At 44.4% G+C, this 19,655-nt stretch overlaps 1 protein-coding gene across 1 annotated transcript in view; it reads left to right on the top strand.

Moving 5' to 3' along the window:
* The first annotated feature begins 9,220 nt into the window (after positions 1–9,220).
* Positions 9,221–19,655, top strand: part of NPC1L1 (NPC1 like intracellular cholesterol transporter 1) — a 176,716-nt gene continuing 166,281 nt past the window's right edge. The window contains exon 1 of the mRNA XM_078665537.1: positions 9,221–9,684. Within this exon, the coding sequence (XP_078521663.1) occupies positions 9,634–9,684 (51 nt within the window). The 5' untranslated portion in view covers positions 9,221–9,633. The remainder of the gene's footprint in view (positions 9,685–19,655) is intronic.

Here is a 19,655-nt window from a genome sequence, read left to right as displayed (position 1 = left end):
GGCATAAAAAAGTGCCGGAATTGGGCGATGCCCAACTTGTGGTAAGTCTGTGCACTTGCTTGCTAAAGTACTACCTACGCTGTTAGGGTAGAGGTTAAACAAAAAGGGGGTGAGTACGCAGCCTTGGCGTACACCTCTTTCTATGTTGAATGGTTGGGTGGATTCACTGTTCAGGCCATAAAGTAATCTGCCCTGGCTTGAAGCATACAAGTCTCTGTGGAAGTTCACAGTTGTGTAATCTACACCCATATTAACCATAATTGACCATAGTTTGTCGTGTACCACAAAATCAAAAGCAGAGGATAGGTCTACAAATACTAAGAACAGACTGCCTCTTTTGATGTGCACATATTTCCCAATAAGTAAATTCAGGTGAAAGGCTGTTCTGTAGTCCCACGCCTGGCCGAAACCAATACTGCAGATTTGAGATAATATTATTAGACTCTGCCCAATTCTGCAGTCTGCCTAGGAGGATGCATCTCGCCACCTAAACTAGGGAATCCAGCAGAGAAATAGGTCTGTATTGTGCTGGACTGTTGCGGTCTCCCTTCTTGAATATCGGAATGATTAGAAACTCAGGCCAGGTAGGTCGCTCCGACAGGCTCTTCAAAGCAGTGTTAGAAGGGGGCCCCAAAGGTTAATATTAGATTCAAACAAATCGATGGGATCCCATCACGGCATGGCGCTTTACCACCTTTGCTCGGCTTCAGGGCCTGGACTACTTTTTCTAAAGAAAAGTCAGGGTAATTCCGGCCAATTGGGTGTGAGATTGTAGGGGGGACACTCGTAGAAGTTTTAGTAGGAGGGAGATGGCAGTGGCTTCCTGAGTTGAATACAGATTAGTAAAATGGGTTAGCCACTCAGCCTCAGTGATGGCAACCTCTATTCAAGGGCTGTCAGCTGTGTTAAAGAAAGGAGAGTTAATAATACGGCAGAAGGTGATGTTATAATTTGTTAATCTGGCCTCAAGCGGTTGGTTCCAGAACTCTTCCTTCAGACATTTTTGCGCTGTGTAATAGCAAACCTATACACGTGTCTACACTAGTGGACCAAAAATCACAAGCGGGGAAGGAGGGCAAATAAAGGTCCAACACACGCACTCCCAGGAATGTAGGTATACACAAAGGTGTGCAGTTCCTATAGAAAGGAAGGTCAAGAACGCCTGAAGGGTCAAGTCAGAGGGTTCTGATCCTTCAGGAGCAAGAGTCCTCACACACCCCATGGGGGGTCATTCTTCATCATAGGGCAGCTCCTCTTTGGGCCTGTGCTGCAATGCCCAACGGGCCCCACAGGGGGTAGGAGGCTCTTTGCCGAAGTTCTTTTAAACTGCTGTTGTGAAGTTTGGGTGTAAAGGTGTGGGTGCAGTGAATGAGTAGAGGGGTGGGTTTTAAAAATAACTCAAAGCAAATATTTTAAATCAAATTTTAATGTGTAAGACCCTAGGTTATGTTAAAAACAAGTATAGGCCAGAGTGGATATAATGGTCCATGTTAGCTTTAGGTGCAAGTATTGGTCAACATACCGGCACCAGTGCAGTGGGAAACGACAGGAATATGCTGTATAGCATAAATATGATGTATTACTGCCCTTTCCTTTTGATGCAGGGCAGCACGGCAAACTGAATTACTGCGCTGCCATGCTTCAAAAACTTGTAAAGAAGGCCCTCGGTTCTTCCAAAAGGATTGCAGCATAATGGAGTTTAATGCTAGGCTTTTCTAAGGAGAGCGTACAGTCAGCCAACTCTTTTCCCGCACAGGCTTGAGATATGTTTTTGCAGAGAGACAAGTCGGTAAAAAGGCAACTCAAAAAGTAACGCAGAAACACTATTTTCCAAACAAAACTCTTTGGGGATTCATTTCCCAAATAATTCGGTATTGGTCAGCACCGCAAGCCTTCTTACCGTGCTTCCTCACGTCAAAAGAAAAGGGAACGAATGAGTTGTATCTATGAAATACTGTGCATTCCTGTCCTCTTCCCCAGCGCTGGTACACAATTGGCTGCCATGTGCCAGCGCAGGCCCCCTTGCACCAGGGGCCGCTCCTCCGCTATGATGGAGGAGTGTCAACACACTGCTGAAATTCAGCACACAGAAGAAAAATTAAATGACAATAAAACGATTTTATTGTCATTTTATTTTCCACTTCCAGTCACGTAGTCTAGGGTGGGGCGGAGTCATGAGGCAGCGCCAGTCGCAGGGGGAGGAGGAGTGGTACGCACTGAAAGTGCGCATGTTGGTTTGGCTGGCCATCTTAGGACGGCCAAACCGACATGCGCACTTGGATATCTCCAGGCTGTTTCTTGTAGATATCCGCAGTGCTCAGGGGTGCATGCTGCCAGTCCCTGCTGGTGCCTGAAACCGGCCCACTCTGCCAAATCCCAGCACTTCTTTCATGCTGAGAGTAATAGCATGAGAGAAGCACTAGGATAGCTAGGGAGTCTGGGGGCCTGTGCTCATGGGGACTGCAGTGACAGGAGCAGAGGAGCAGCTAGGCGCAGCTCAGGAGCAGAAGGTCGCGGTGGCTGGCTGCGAAAGGTAGGCCTATAATTTTTTATTATTTTTTCCCCCACGTTAGATTGGCAGCAGCCACCACTGCCTTGCACCATGGTGAAAGGGTGTCTGTGTTGTGGAAAGGATTGTTTTTGTGCAGGAAGGAATACCTTCCCGCACAAACACCATCAATGGAGGAGATTTTCTCCTTGCAGCACACATAGAAAGAGGAAAAAACTAGGAGAAATAACGTGTTTTCACCTCATTGAGCCTCCCTGAGGAGGCGTAAGCTTTTGACGCATTCCCAGGCTTACAGATGTTGTATATCTGGGAATATGTTTGAACATTTGCACAATCAACTTCCTTTGGGATTTGGCCAATCTTTTATTTTATTTATTTAAACAATGCAATAGTGAGGAGCTGTGGGGCCATTAGGTGTCGGGCAATGAAGACCAGTCAACACAAGAGTGGGTTTGCAGCCAGGGAAGGGAGCAAGAGGTGGGACAGTAATACACAATTCTGGGGAAGGTGGAGCTTAAACAAAGATAAGATCGGACTGGGAAGGGTGGGAGAAGGAATGTGTAATAAGAGAATTTGTAAACAAACAGAACACCAGACTCAGAAGTCAGTCTGCTCCACTTTGCCTTATGAACCACTTTACACCACGTTTCTGAAACAATGTTTGTAAGTTATCAGCACAAATGTCATTTTTTAATGTAAATACGCCAGCTGCTGCGGTCCAGGCACGTTAAAAAAAATAAACAGCAAATGATGTGGGCTTAATGCAGAGACCTGAAGCAAACTTAAAAGAGAGAGTTGAACCTGTTGGGTCCCTTCAGGCCTGTCTGGTGAGTGGTGACCAAGCTGCATTATTATCTTTTGTTTCCTGAAGCCGGCTGCGACTTTGAGGAAGCACTCGCTGTTGATCGAGCACAAAAACAAGCATTGGCAAAGCTAATAAGTACCGTCACCAGCAGCACGCTCGAAGTTAGAAGAAAAAAAGCAAACGTAAACCAAAAGTAAATTAAAAAACACATTTATGCATCAATCCTTTTTTTTTTTTTTAATGGTGAGAGAAAATGTATAACAAAAATAAAGGGTAACTGCCATCCATAAACAGGTATGAAGGCTGCAACGTACTATAGAAGTATGAAGTTGTCAAAAGAGAGAAGGATTGTGACATGGCTGCAATATCTGAAATGCAAAAAGAACAGTTGATGGACAGAATGCAGAACAATGTCATATATTCACCCCAGTACAGTGATCTGGGCCTAAATCCATCGTTTTTTTGCTCCCCATGCCATTCCAGTGTACCCAGCCATATGCATATTAGTCTTGATCCTGCGCCCAATGGGAAGAGTCCAACCCGAACTGCCAGGCCAGGTCCTCCCTGGACTGGAAACAAGCATCCTAGGACCTGTTTCAGCGTTTCACCCCTCATCAGCCAGGAAGTGAGGTGGCGAAGTGAGCTAAAGAATGATTATGGATTCAACCCAGATCTGTGACTGGGGGTGAGCGTCTGAAAAGTTTCAGAGCTCCGTCCATCATCTCCTTGGTTTTGCTTTGCAATATCTGAAACTCACAAATATATCAAATACATTCAAGAAAAATAACTTGCTTGTTTAATTATCATACTTCCGAGTTGAAGTTCGCCGTGTTGGCCCAGAATGAAAACAGTGCCAAAAAGGCCATGCAGAATAGGGAGCACAGTCCGTCTGCTTTTCTATATGATTTTTAAACCCACTGACGTGACTTTTCTTTTTTTTTGGCTGGCGGAATGGAATGAGGGTGAAGATGAGTGCTGAGGTACTCAGACAAAATATTGAAACAAAAATATTGTGCTACTAAAATATTGTGTCCAAAATATCGTGATATGGAAATATGTCTGCAAGAATATTGTTGTGAAGAATATTGATTTAAGGTAAGTCATATCAGTTTTGAAAATATCAAAGTTATTAATATTGTTAACAAAAATATCGTTGTTAATAGTTTTTTATTAATTATTGTTATGCATTTTACTATATAATTTAAATGTATATGTTGTAAAAAATGTGTATATTTATTGTTTATGTTTTTAAACATAGTTATTACATTTCTAGTAGTTATTTAATTAAATGTGATGCATTTTTGTGTTTTTTAGTTCTGTGGCGGGTTGGGAGTTTATGGGGAACAGGGTTGGAAGTCATTAAATTATAATTACTTAATAATTCGTTTTTTTAATCAATATTAATTATTTAATTGATAATAATTATGTCAAGTGTGCAATTCATTTTTAATAAAGTTACATTTTGGGTGTGGAGTGTGGAGTTTATAGGAATACAGAGTAAACTAAACTAATTATAGTTCATAAAAAATTCGTTTTAATTAATATTAATTATTTAATTGATAAATAATTGTGTCAATTGTGCAATTAATGTTTTTAAGTTACATTCTGAGTGTGGGGTGTGGCGTTTATAGGGATACAGGGTAGCAAGTAGATGAATTATAATTGACAAAAAAATCTGTTTTAAATTAATATTAATTATTTTGATGTTAATTAATTGTTTTAATTGTGCAATTAATTTAAGTTACATTTTAGGTGTGGGTTGTGTATTTTTAGGGATATATGGTGGGAAGTAAATTATTTTTAATTAAGTAATAATTAATTACTTGATATTAATTATTTAATTGGCAATTAACAATGTTAATTGTGTGAATAATTTTCTGTTATGTCACATTTTAGGAGCAGGTTGGAGGTTTTGTAGGAGTATAGAGTGGGATTTAACCTAATTAGAATTATTTAATAATTGTTTTTTGTTAATAATCAATTTTTAAATAATTCTTTAAATAAAAAATAATATTGTAACTTGTGTAATGCGTTACATGTTTTTTGGGGTGTGTAGGAAATTAATTATACTAAATAGTAAATAAAATTAGTTTATCAAAATTATAAATAATTATGTTAAATATATAAATACATTATTTTTTCTAATATATATTAGGTGGCAGTTGTTGAATTTGTTGGAGTAAATAGTGGGAAGTTAATTAAATATTAATAACTTATTTACAGTTTAAATATATTTATTTAAAAAACAATATTTTATACATGTGATTTTTTTTTGTACTTACCATTATAAATATAGTTACGATATTTTTTAGTTCAATATTTATGTCCCGATATTTTTGTAGCACGATATTTTAGGAGGCAATATTCTGTCAATGAACCTGGTGCCGACAGAGCAAGCAGCAGCAGGGGACTGTTCGGATGGGCAAGCACAATGCAGGAAGGGTGTGGGTGGGGGCAAGTAACAGTGCAGGAGGGAGCCAGGTGGTGCAAGTAAAAGGAAAAAAATTACTTCTGTAGGCAGAGAGTAGTGGAAGAACACTGGCCATGGGAAGAAGTACTTTGGCCATTCTGCAGTGTAGGGACAAACAGGCAAAGAGTAAGTGAAGCTAGCACTCGCTAACCAAAGAGAAGAAAGGAAATTAGAGTGATGATGAAGCCACCCAATGGCAAGCAATGAGTGGGCTCTAAGCACCCTGTAGGCAAACAAAATTTCTCACAAGTGACAATGCACGCCCTATCCCTGCCGAGACCTCAATTATAGGGTGTGGGAGGGAGGGGCAAACTGTCAAATAGGCGAAGGTGCCCACCTAACATACCAAAGAGCATAAAACAACTAATAGTGCCCCTAAAGCATTTATGGGTGCAAGGGTGAAGGCAGTAGTGTGTTTAAAGAGAGGGTAGGAATATGTCTTGCCTAAGTGGAAACAGCCTTTAACACACAAACTTTACCATCTGTACAAATGGACTGCAGGATTGTCTATGCGTCCAGGAAGTTCAGGAAATATGTGCAAAGGGCTGCAGACATGGGTTTGTTGTGGGCCAGGATTGATGTTCTTTGGAAAAGCGTGTTTTGGTTCTTGGACTGGACAAACAAGATGTTTTCCAATTTGGAACGAGGGGCACTGGCAGAGATTTGTGGCCCTGGTGCAGGTACAGCAGCACTGGGACTTAGGTCATAATTAGAGCAGTGGAACTGCAGTAAGCATTATACAGCTTCCAGTCCTATTGTGCAGTATAATACAGCTTCCAGGCCTATTACACACCCAGGATATCCTTCAAGCTCCTCACCCACGCACACAAGGCACTCGAGGTAGACTGGCCCAGCCTACCTCGACAAACAGCTCTTCTTCTACATGCCCAACCTCCAGCTACGCTGACCTCTCCCTCTCCACCGTCCCGCACATCCAAAGAACAACCACCAGTGGGAGATCCTTCTCCCACCTCACCACCAAGATATGGAAAACCCTCCCACTGAGCCTACGACAGACCCAAGACCTGCTGACTTTCAGGAGGATACTCAAGACCTGGCTGTTCGATCAGTAGCGCTCCCTCCCCTCCCCCCCCCCCACCTCCCAGCGCCTTGAGACTATTGTGGGTATGTAGTGCGCTTTACAAATGATTGATTATTGACAGGCAGAGATGTGTTTTGGCACCAGTTCTATAATAGCATGCCGTACAGCAGGGCACCTTCGAAAAGTAATTTCAAAGCTGCAAGTGGGACCGACCAGTTAATGGAATTACAGTGGATACCAGAGTTATACTGGCAGATGTGTTGTGACTGTGTACCAGCTCTGGAGCGGTAAATGGTACAGAAGGACAGGACTGAGCTGAACTGAAAGAGCATGGAGGTTCCAGTACGGGAATGGGATGGGGAGGTGCAGGACAGAAGTGCGGGGCACTGGTGAAGTGGTATGTGAATTTTAGAAATGCGATAGCTTAAGAAAATGGAATGTATACCTGCTAACTAAAACAAAGGTTTCACTCTATGAGGAGAGAGCAGGCCATGGAGGTGGCGGACCTCGTGCAGTGAAGTACCTAAGAGGCACTTTTAGCCCACCCTCAAGCCCCCTCCTCCAAAAAAAAGAATAAAAGCTTGCTGAGACTGGTGCTGAAGTCCTGGGGTGTTTTCACATCCGTTAATGGACGTCGACTCTTCAAAGCCTCCAGGAACAAGCTGTTTACGGTTTTACAGGGGTTTTAAACTAGGCCCGGGCAGTGAACTCTGCCCTGTCTGCAGTGTTTTCTGCCCCTGCAGAGCATACAGAGTTCCGAAAAACTCCGCTACGTGAGGCGGAGTTTTTTCCTCGCTCGTGCTCGCCAATCTCAAATTGACAAGCGATAGCGAGGAACATCCACCTCACTACGAGATTTCTCAACGCAGGCGGTCAGATTTCTCATTGCGGGCAGTCAAGGATAATCACGACCGCTTGCGTTGAGAAACCATTTGTTCGCATTGAGAAAGCTGCCTCTCGGGTAGAAAATCTACACGAGTGGCAAGAAAAGAAGCAGCGCCCTCTTACGCTACTCCTGGTGTTGTTCGTGCTGATTTTACAGCGCAGGACAAACACCCGGCGCTGAATATCCACTCGAACAGCATGACCAAAGGCACTCCCCTGCTTGCAGAACTCCCCGTAGCGCGGCTGAGTTTTTTGGTCACGTGAACCCGGCCCAGGCTTATTTTCAACTCTTTTTCCTTACCACCTTGTGATATCGACTCCTCACGGGGTGACCGCATGAAGGGGGTCGATCTCCTGTGTCACACTGTGGCACTGTGTGAGTTGGCAGGTCTGGGAATGCAAGAATGAGTTGCATGTAGGTACCACGCCTGAAGCAGGGTTGGATTGGGATTGAAAATCGGCCCGGGCACGCAAAAAAAAAAATCGGCCCACATTTGCATAATCACTCCTCAAATCACTGCTTTGGCGTAATCTTATAAAAAAACTTCAGGAGGGTGGTAAAAAAATGCAGGCGTTAGTTTACAGTGGTGAAACAAGTTAGGCCACTTCTACTCAGGCCCCCGCCACCACTCAGTATGTGCACACATTAATGGGCCAGCCAGCGAGACAAAAGGAGTGACACCTCTTGTAAACGGAGGTAATGAACGCCCATCTGCCTCTAGAAAGGCCACTCAGACACCTGCTGGGCCGCTGGCTGTATTCGAACAATAGAGACAGCGCCCAAATGCCCCCCCTCCCCCCCCCCCCAGACTGCTAAAAAAAGAGGCCCACAGCAAGCACTCGGACACCGGCCCCTCGGGCATTGACCGAATGCCCGCGTTACCAATCCGACGCTGGCCTGAAGTAGCAAGCAGTGCGCAGGTCGGTTTCGGGGTGCGCTGATGGAGGTGTGTGTGGGTCCCAGATTGAGGTGCATCAACTCTACGCATTGTTAGTGTCTGTCTGCAGCTAGACTTCCAGTCCTGGATATCGATCGTCAACTCCAGGGTACTTTGTTTACTGTTTGAGGACATTAGCCTGTTAGTTTTAAAAGGTAACTTTTCAGAGCGGAGCGAGATAAAGACACTGAGAATCCCGGGCAAGTAAAACAACCCTTAAAAGGTACCACGATCTATGCATAAGGCTGCATATAAGCTCTCCAATGCAGCATGCTTTACTGCTTCCTCTGATTTTTTTCTTAGTGATTTTATTGCTGTTCCCTAAATTCGATTTAACTACCTAGAAGGTGGTTCGTTCAAGTTACATTCAGTTTCTATAGCACGCACGTGTAGTAGCCAGCCCCCAATTAAGGAACCTGAACTCAGGCGCCAAGAGGTGATTTACTTTGCAGAATGCGCTTAACAAGAAAACCCACGCGCTAACTAAGAAAACCCACTCACTCACTTTGCCTAGCCCGATCAATAACAGGAACTAAAATATGATAAAAAAAATCCTGCTGTACAAACAACCAGTTAATAATGTAGTTAATGTCAAAGCAAGTTTTATGGTCCCGGCCGCGCAGGATTGGCTCGTGCCACGCGGAGCGCGCCTGCCAGACAGAGGGGGAATAAAGTGTACGCTCGCTGCCTGGTCTGAGCATATCTCACCGGGCAGCGGGACTCCAGCAAGACCGGGCCTGGAACAACAGCCCCGTCCCCAGCCTCCCCTTAATACCCGGGACAAGCGGTGCCCCTGTGCTGCCGGAAGCTGGCGGGACCAGTGGGGGCCATTTGGGACCCGACTTCTGTTGGGGGTCAGGCAGTGACAGACAGCTCTGGGGTACCCGTGGAAGGAGGTTCCGGGACAGTCTGAGTGAGCAGGAGGGTGCAGAGAGGTGGGAACAGTAAGGTTCTCGAGGGGCTTTGAGACGTGCACGGAACAGGATGCAGTGGGTCTTGCAGACGGCGCTCTTGGCCGCTACCGCCCTCTGTTGGGTAAGTCTGTCGTAACTCACAGTGTTGTGCGGCGAAGAGGGAGTGGTGCGGTGGTCAGGGCCGGCTTTGGCGGCGCAATGACTTGTGAACTACCTTCTCCACCAATTCCCTCACTACCACCCTCCAGCAGTGCCCCTCATCTCTCCATAGCCTCTCTTTCACATATATTTAGTTTTTATAGCTACTCATAGTTTACTCACACTCACTTCGGCACATGGGACGCGTTCTTTGCAGCAGGCACATTAACCCTCCAAGCTACTTTGTGACGAGCCAAAACTGCCGGCTAGACATAACTCCGACCCCTCGCCAGGAGAACGTTCATCACCAGGGTAATATTGTTGCCTTTAAAATGCTAGGAGCACAAGGAAGCTCACGTGTTTTTAAACCAAAAGTTTGTTTTAAACACAGCGCCCCCCACCAAAGTCAACCCCAGGTGCGGCTACACCGGTCGCACCACCCTGAAGCTTAGCCGGCCCTGGCTGTGGTAGGACAAGAGCCAGTGCGGACCAGTGCGGGTGCGAGACCACGAGTGTGCAGCACCCGTGCAGCGCCCTGTGCAGACCACTGGAATGTCACTATGAATCTTTTGATTCCAACTCTTCTTTTCTTTTACGTTTCCCTAACTTGAGCCTTTTGCTGTCTGAGTCTGTTATTGCACATACGACATGACATGCCCATGAATCACAGAGTTCAAACAAATAGTAATAGTTTCTTAAGTACTTAAAACAATACACAATGAGTACCCTCTGTATTACTAGTATGAAAATACAAACTCTGGGTTCTTGTGCCATTTACACAGCACAATTTCTCTGGTCTTCAAGTTTATTGTTATATTCCCACGGGCGTAGCCTCAGGCGGGTGTTTGAGGTATTACACCCACCTAATAAATATATTATCTTATAGATAGTTGGGTACAAGTGCTTTCAGTCGGCTATGCTAAGGTGTGTGTTGGATTTCACCTGGGTTTTAAATAGTGAGACAAAAAAACACACACACTCTCTCTTGATCGTCTGTTTTGAGGCTCTTTGAATATGAATATTTTAGAAAAAATACTGTTTTACGTACCCCTCACAATACGCACTATTCTCCCTTTTCACTGACCCTTAAGCCCCCCTCGTGTGCTGCTTCCCAAATAATGAGTTACATTATATACCAGTATAAATGTCGGAAAATATGAAGCTCGCCCCATCCCCCCAGTTTTACTGAACAAGCCACGCCACTCTATATCCCGAGAATTCGTCAATAACAACACGCCTGCTATTTCATTGTCAAATATTAATAAACGACATATTGCATGTTTAAATACAGTTACTGCACTAGCTGCAGTGGAATTAAAACTCACAATTGTCAGGACCGGGGTCATACCAGTGAATTACTTTCAGAACTAACGGACTTTAAAAAAAAATACACATTCAATCAATGGAGAGACTTGGAAATCATTTAATTAACTTATCTGTAAATTATGAAACTTGTTTTTAAAGATAAAATGTACTGTTGTGTTTTATCTCGTGCTTTTATGATCTTTTTCTAAATATCGAATAGAGATTTTGAACGGAACACTTAATTGCAATTTTTTCAACGTCAATGTCTTGATCATGTCTATGAAAGTCTTTGAATAATCAAAACACGAAGTCCAATTGTATTCCCATTGATTATTCAGAAGTCTCTGAAGCACAAACTTTCCGTGCATTTTTGAATACAGTTGTTAGCAGAACATTGCTAAGGGTAGTTCCAAGAACATGACAAATGCAAGTAAATCGTGTTTTAAAAAATCTAATTAAGATTTTCTTTAAACTTGGCCTAAAGCCCCATGTTCAAACAAAATTAACTTTGTTAATATGTTTAATACAGACTACAGATTATTAAATATTATACAACAGCATATACCATTCTATTTTCTTTAAATGTGTTTCTATGCTTAGGTTCCCCCGTGGTTTCTATACTTACCATGACAAATCCTATTCACTTAAAATACATGTTGAATAATTAGAGTTTAATAGACTAAAAAGGCTATTCCAGGGGTGCTACTGGGAAATTAAAAAACTGTCGGTCCCATAGTTTTTCAAGTCAACCAAAAACTTGTTAGTATCATGGGACAAAAAACCTGGGTCCCATAATGTAGTACTTCTGCTCATTGTATTTATATTAATTTATTACAACCAGAAAGGTTGCACATCATTTAACATGACAAATAACTGGAGAAATGAATAGACATAAATCAGGTCATTATTGTATATTGTGGGGTGGCAATGGGATGAGAGACAGGTTTTGACAACATTTCGTGTGAATATATTCAATATAGGCAATTTCTGCAAATACACCATTGAAGTTTTTGATGTCTGTGAGGGTGTTTTTTTTAATGCAAGAGTAGGTTATTTAGCAGATCTAATTTTTTTTGTTTTGTAAGGTGTGTTTTGAGGGCGTTTTTTAAATATCAGAGGAAGTTTATGGCCACAAGCTGAGTGAGAAATTGTTCCATAGAAGAAGCTGTTGCATCTCAAAAAACTGGATCACGACGAAGCACAGGGGTGTTTGGACAGCAGGAGGAAATATGGGTCTGTAATGTGATAAGCTGGAAGAAGTAGGAGAACCCCATGCAGTATTTTGGAAACAAGCATGCTGTATGTATTGGATTCTATTTTTGGCTGAATGTCAACTGTCTTGGTGTCTGTGGAAGTCGAAGAGGCTCCTGGCTGCCCAGTTCATGACCTAGTTGGGGATGGAGATGGATGGCTGGGGAGATCAAACAGTACACTGTTCCAGGAGGCTCCTAAGATTATTGTAAGGGTGTCAATTAAGGGATCTAGCAGTTTGGAATGGAAGGCCTTAACTAATCTTTCTAATGTTCTGTAGCTGGACCCTGGCAGTAGATGAGATGAACACATGCACCTACATGGAAGAGCTGAACATGTTGCGGGTCCTTACTTATGTATCCTGTAAACAGGCAACATAGTATATATATGTATGAATGCATATACATATTACTAGAACCATTAGATATGGCAATATAGGTCCTTATTGCACATTACCATCTATTTACTTTTAGGTTACCTCTTTAATTTGGACTATTTACATTGAGAATGTTTTTTTCCCTCCAAACAGGGAAATCTGTATAGTAAACAATAAGTAAAATACTAGATTATTCTTGTTTGATTCTGTGTCTTAAAACAAGAGACAAATATGTTATTATGCAGATAAGAATGTAGAATTTTAGATTAAAAAGTACATTCCATCTGTAGATAGGAGAGACTGTTGCAGCTAACAATGGTCACTGCTTTGAATTAGAATGTTCAGATTTCGTTTAACTTTCATGAATAGAACAGTGATAATATACCAAATGTAATGTTCATGACCCCACCCTTGATGTAGCAAATGACTTGACAAATGGCAAACAATATCTCACTAATTACATGGTATATTACATTACCATTAAGATTCTGGTTGACATACCTATTGTGTGAAGCAGTCATATTTATAGTTAAATTGTGAAGTCCTAATCACTGCACACAACTTATTTCACCTGGAGTAAAAAACAGAATGCCACATTTATTACCAAATCAACACTTTCATAATCTTCTCTTTAAACTGTGCATCCCCACCCTTGATGAGCCTGCACAAATGTAAATGTACTAAGAGAAAGCAAAACATGGAAAGCGCCTGCCAAATTTCCAGTAAAATGTTCTCAAACTGTGCTAGTTCTAGGGAAATATTTAAAAAACAGCTTTCAACAGCCAAGATATATCTATCTTTCAACTGTTCAATGCCCACCAGACACGTTTGAAAATTCATTTCTCAAAAACTACTACATAACAATGGGCTAAAGTAAATTTTCCACATATATTTGTACGCGGATATGAAACTACAGAGAAGGCTGCCGTTTCCACATTTGCTTGCCTCAGATTGGAAAAAGAGAGGAATGCAGGCGAAATGCCGTAAAACAATTACTTATTCTGGACATGGAGAAATGCAAGGAAGGAGGAATTCTTGTGCTGCCCCGCACTGTCTGAGCTGGGGTGGCTGAGTGAACTAAAGAATGGTGATGGATTAAACCCAGATCAGTTGACTGGGGGTGAGTGTTTGATTTGTTCAAGCGCTCCGTCCATCATCCCCTTTTGTATCGCTTTGTTCGCCCTAAGTGTGGCAGGGTATGCTCAGACGTGAGTCCCTTGTTCACTTGGCCACTGGATTCAAGATAGCCTGGCTGATGAGGATTATGAATCCGAAACCGGTCCCAGGATGCTTGTTTCCGGTCCAGGGAAGACATGGCTTGGCAGTTCGGGCTGGACTGTTCCCACAAGGCACAGGGTCAGACTGATTTGCATATAGCCATGTCTGAACTGGGATGGCTGAGTGAACTAAAGAATGGTGATGGATTAAACCCAGATCAGTTGACTGGGGGTGAGTGTTTGATTTGTTCAAGCGCTCCGTCCATCATCCCCTTTTGTATCGCTTCGTTCGCCCTAAGTGTGGCAGGGTATGCTCAGACGTGAGTCCCTTGTTCACTTGGCCACTGGATTCAAGATAGCCTGGCTGATGAGGATTATGAATCCGAAACCGGTCCCAGGATGCTTGTTTCCGGTCCATGGAAGACATGGCTTGGCAGTTCGGGCTGGACTGTTCCCACAAGGCACAGGGTCAGACTGATTTGCATATAGCCATGTCTGAACTGGGGTGGCTGAGTGAACTAAAGAATGGTGATGGATTAAACCCAGATCAGTTGACTGGGGGTGAGTGTTTGATTTGTTCAAGCGCTCCGTCCATCATCCCCTTTTGTATCGCTTTGTCCGCACTGCTGAGGCTGGCAATTGTAATCACCTTAGTAGTAATTCAATTATGTTAATTACATATTGAATCCTCGGGGGCTGTAGTTGTCTCTGGAGATATCATAAAAAGGTAAAGTAAGGACGCCAATGTATCACCAATGTGAACATACGTATGTAACAGGGGTTTTTCCTCGTTTATACTTCTTTATCTGAAATATGGATTGACTTTATACGTAGGATTGGTGATCTGCTATCCTCCCTTCTCATGGGGAAGTTGCTTTGAAGTGCACTGTCAGGGGTCCAGCCAATGTATTTCCCTTAGTGCAGGTAGCATTAATGGAAATATAGCCCAGCCTCTCACAGTGCTTCAAAAAGCAGCTATGCAATTTTTTCGCCTATGGAGCGGGGGATCATCCTCAATTTCGCGAGTGCAAAAAACCCAAATGAAATTCCCACGTTTCACTCACCATGTGAGAATTGTGCTAACCAGTGGCGGCTCGCAGAGGGAGTGCTGCGGGGTGGTGAGGCGGGGGAGGGGCAGGATGGGGGGGGGTAGTGGAGTCAGACATAGTAAGGAGTAAAGTAAGTAAATAAATAAATACAACTATTTACTTTGTTCTCGCAGCATCGCCGAGTTGGCAATGTAGCGAGCGCAAGGAATATCGTTTTTATTTATTTATTTACTTACTTTACTAATTGCAGTCGTATGTCCGACTCCACTACCCCCACCCAGCCCCTACCCCGCCCCTCCCCACCGCCAGCAGCACTCCCTCTGCGAGCCACCACTGTGCCCAATGATACTAATTAATGGACTTTGACCAAACCAAGCAAAGGTACTCCTCCCAGTAAAGTTCAACTTTCAAGCTAAGTTGTGTGTAATTTTGTTCGGCTAGTTTTTGCTGTAGAAAAAACTAAAATTTGCAATGGGAGACGATATGGAAGTGCTGCTTGTGTAACACCTGCCTCTTATGATGTACAATGTACACCATAAGTTACCCCCGCCATGTTTTGCTCTTTGTTAATTGCTTTTTCAAATTTGCATTGCTCAGCATAATTGGCGACTTTCGGGGCTTTTTTGGATTTGTATTCAGCGAACCATAACTAATTATATACTGTGTTTTTTCCAGTCAATTTCAAGAGTGTTTTTTTTAAATGCATCTCGTACCAAGCTCCTACTCTGCACTAGGTGGCCTTTAGACAGGCCCTGTGCCCTACACCCTTTGGCTGTGCCTAGTAGGGGTTAGTTGCAGGGTCTGCCTGGCCTTTCACTGGGTTTAAGTTGCTGTCTGCCAAATTTTATGCAGATTCATCAAACGGCGCTATAGGTATTAATTAATTAAACTGTTATTGCCCTCACATTTATCTTTGTCCCTTCCTACGACTGATCTTTTTAAATCTTGACAACATCAGCAGAAAGCTAAACCTACTTAAAGTCTGTCAAATATCTTGTGGACTTCTCAAATGGGGACCACCCACATTTAAATCTCCCTGCTTGATGGACAACTAAGAAAAACAAGAGTAGGTTTTTTTTTGAAAATCTGTTTATTAGCACAGTAAGTAAAGCAGTTACATACATTTTCGAGCTTAGTAGTAATCAGGGTGGTATATGCATGCGCCTGCTCAGAACATATGATTACATAGTTATCTTGATTTTTCATTTTGTTGATGGCCGCAACCATATCAATTAAACAAACAAACAAACCCCGGTCGGTCCAATCCCTCCCTCCACCCTCAAGCAACCCTCCCGACACTCTCTCAACGTGCATATGACTGAAGTATTGTCAAACTGGGTCACCCATGGCACTGTAACATGTAGCTTCATCTATACACACAGGTAGGATGAGGTAAAATGGCCGATGGTTTGGGTTTCCCTGTACCCCATCGTAGTGCACCACAGTCAGTGACGGTGCATGAAAGACTGGTTCAGGACACATTTATTGTACAAGCGGCGAGTCACATGTATCCCCGCTATCCCCGTCATCCCCCGTTTCAAACGTTCCCAACGTGGTAAACCATTCCAGCGAGATCAGCGTTTTCCGCAGACCTCTGCGTTCCTCTCGCTGCAGTGCCTCGCCCTCCGCCTTACCCCACCGTACCACCTCCGCTTTCCACAGTTCGGGGTTGGGTGGTTTGGGTGACTTCCACCTCATCGTGATGGCACGTTTCGCCAGCAACAGGGCCAGGTCTGAAAAAACGTGTCGCCACGGTTCTGGTGCGGGTTGAGGGTCCCAGCCCCAGCAGTGTGTGTTCTAGTGTAGGGGATCGGGACAGAGCACCCGCCCTCTCAAGCGATTCATGGACCGTGGTCCAGTAACACCCCAACTTGGGGCATTGCCACAGCATGTGTATCAGTGATGCGTCGTCAGTGTCACATCGGGGGCAGTTGCTTTTCGCGTCAGGGAACATCACATGTATGCGGTGCGGGGTCAGGTAGGCTCTATGCAGCAACATCAATTGAATAAACTTGAACTTGGGGTTCCTAGCTACCTAACAAGAGTAGGTTAACCATGCCAAGTCTCTGGCAAATTTTGGGCAGATCTATCAAACAGTGCTAAAGTTAGTAAGGCAAATCATTTTTTGCCCACCTCTAATATATATGTGTATATATATTTATATATATTTATTACATAGTGGCAGCTGCCACTTTGTAGTTATAGTGAGGACCGAGTTTTAATAGGAAAAGGATGTTTTGGTTTACCTATAACTTTGTCACAGTTTCAGGAACTGTAATAAAACTTTTTTTTACCAAAAAGGTTAATTCACCTCAGCTTTTTCTGCAGGGGCGGTTCCTTCCTTAGAGTGTTGCCCCCTGATATTTTTGCCCCCTGGTCCTTATTGAATGAAGTGAAGGCAAGCGTTACCATTCTCTTCAGCCGTGGCTGTGGCAGTCAGCTGTCAGCCGTGGTCCGGTTTCTTTCGAGTGGAGCCTCTGAGGGCGTGCAGCCGGCCTTGAGGGGTTGGGGCTTAAATAGTATGCTTGACAGCAGAGCAGACAGTGCTCTGCTCAGTGACAACCAGTGAACAACAAAGTGCGCATGTCGGGTTGGACTGGTGCCTTTCCTTGGACATTTCGACATGCACACGCTCCAGAAGTCTCACCTGCACAATTAGTGAGCCGGGGGGATCAAAGCCGCAGGCCCTACGTGTCCTAATGAGCAGTGAGTTGGCCTGCCCAGGCCAGTCTTGGTGCTGCTCTCATTCTGTGTTGACAGCAAGGGAGCAGTGTCTGGCGTGGTTAGCAGTTACTAGGGCCTCTGGTGCACACTGCAGAGCCAGGCAGCGCCGGTGGGAGGCTTAGTCCTCTCCACGGAGCAATAGGAGCATAATAACCAATCATTGTGTGACTTTATTGTGAAGCCATGCAGTGATTGGCTATTCTGCCCTTGCTGCTCAGCCTCTCTCTCCCTCCCCTCTTCGCGTGCATTGCCTGTAACGGCACTGCACACAAGGGAGCATGGAGAAAGAGACAAGATGACTCAGACGAGACGGCACCTGACATTGTGGCCTGAGCCTCCGAACCTGATGAGAGCCGAGGCCTCTGAGGTCGGAGCCTACCTGATCACAGCGCAGACCGTGTCTGATCAGTAGTACAACATTAAATACTCATACTGGTGTTTACTGATGTTTAGGTGTACTGTTAGGACCCGCTCGGACCCAGCAGAGGGCTGTTAGTGTTAGTGTAGCGGCGCATAACTGTGGCAGCAGCAGTCTCTGCCTTGAAGTTAATGCAGCTAGAGAGTAGTAGAGATTAGTACTACTTCTGTCATTCTTCTGATTCTGTGGTGCACGCAGCATGCTGCCAGAGTTTAAAAACGGCACTGTGACAGTAAGTAACCCAGGCCTCAGCTGCAGGCATTGTAATATGCATTTTCTTGTCTGAACACCTTGTCGGAGTGATGCATGAAAAACTTAAACATTTGGTGGTGCATTGCTCTGAGCAATTCACCACCAAAGGTTTTAGTTTTTTTATGCACGCACTCTCCAAGTTCGACGGGCCTCCATTTTTTGGTTCTTGGCTAAAGTACAACTGTATTATGTTTTATGTTTAACATTTAGGGCTCAATTACGATCCCGTTCGGAAGGGCTCCGAATTGGATTCGGGTTTGCCGAATCTGACACAGAGCCCTTGTTTTGACAGAATTGTACGCAGTTCCGAACGACCGATTATGATGCCCGGAAACCATTAGGGCTGACAGAATCAGTTCCGAAAGGCATTCGTACTGGTTGACCCTTTCGGAGACGAATCGTACAGATGCAGACAGCCATTCCGATTTGGTTTGCCCGGAACGAAACCGCTGTCGGAATCTGTCTTTTTGGGGCCCGTAGCAGTTCCCCCTTCACCCAGGGCCTTCCGAATGGGGCCCGTGGAGGTACCCATGGATCCTCTCTTTCAGACCATGCACAGTGTAGCAGGCACCATGGGGTGAATGCCACAGGGTGCACGATTTTCCCCTGCCACCCCTTCCTTTAATGAGAGCCTGTGTTCTCGTTCGGGACACAGGCTCCCATTGAAGTCAATGGGAGTCTAACCGAATCGTACCTGGAAGCATCCGGATGCATCCAAATTGCTCGGTTGGACTCCCTCGATCCGAGTCGTCCGAAAAACATTCCGGTACGATTCGGTCGGAATGCTTTCCGGACGAGATCATAATCGGCCTCTTAGTTGCACAGGGTAGTAATAATGTAAATATTAACTGCTAGGTCATGTGAAGCGTAATCCCATCATTCCAAGGGCAGCATGCCAGGCTCTAGCAATCAACAAATCTGTCTTTCAACAAGCTGCTGGTCACGGTCACCTTAATAACTGTAGAACATACAGCTGTGAAGGTGAACTCCACCTCCTCCCCGCACTAAAACTTAACTGCCCAAGGGGCCCTTCCTTTAACCAGTTCCACTGGCACTGTCCAGTCCACATTATTCATAAAAATCATCAATTATTATTGTGCCGCCGTGCCACTTTTTTTTTTTGCACAGAAGTGACTGGCTCTGGCTTAGTCCATCGTGACCAAAGTGTCCACTCCTCTATCCGGATCTTTGTGACTCGTGCCTGCCCTGCTCCAGCAGCAGCACGAGGTGAGGTCAGGGGTGTGGTCTGACTCCCTGTTGCTTGCCCAGAGGGAGGAGAGAGAGGCTGGGCAAGGCCAGATACTGCTTAGAGCGGGCCGCCATTATGGCGGTCGTGCCGGTCCCCGGGGCTTGGAGGAGTTG

Source organism: Lissotriton helveticus, chromosome 11, assembly GCF_964261635.1.
Source record: "Lissotriton helveticus chromosome 11, aLisHel1.1, whole genome shotgun sequence".
Taxonomy (NCBI): Eukaryota; Metazoa; Chordata; class Amphibia; order Caudata; family Salamandridae; genus Lissotriton; species Lissotriton helveticus.
This window is presented reverse-complemented; position numbering and strand designations above follow the sequence as displayed.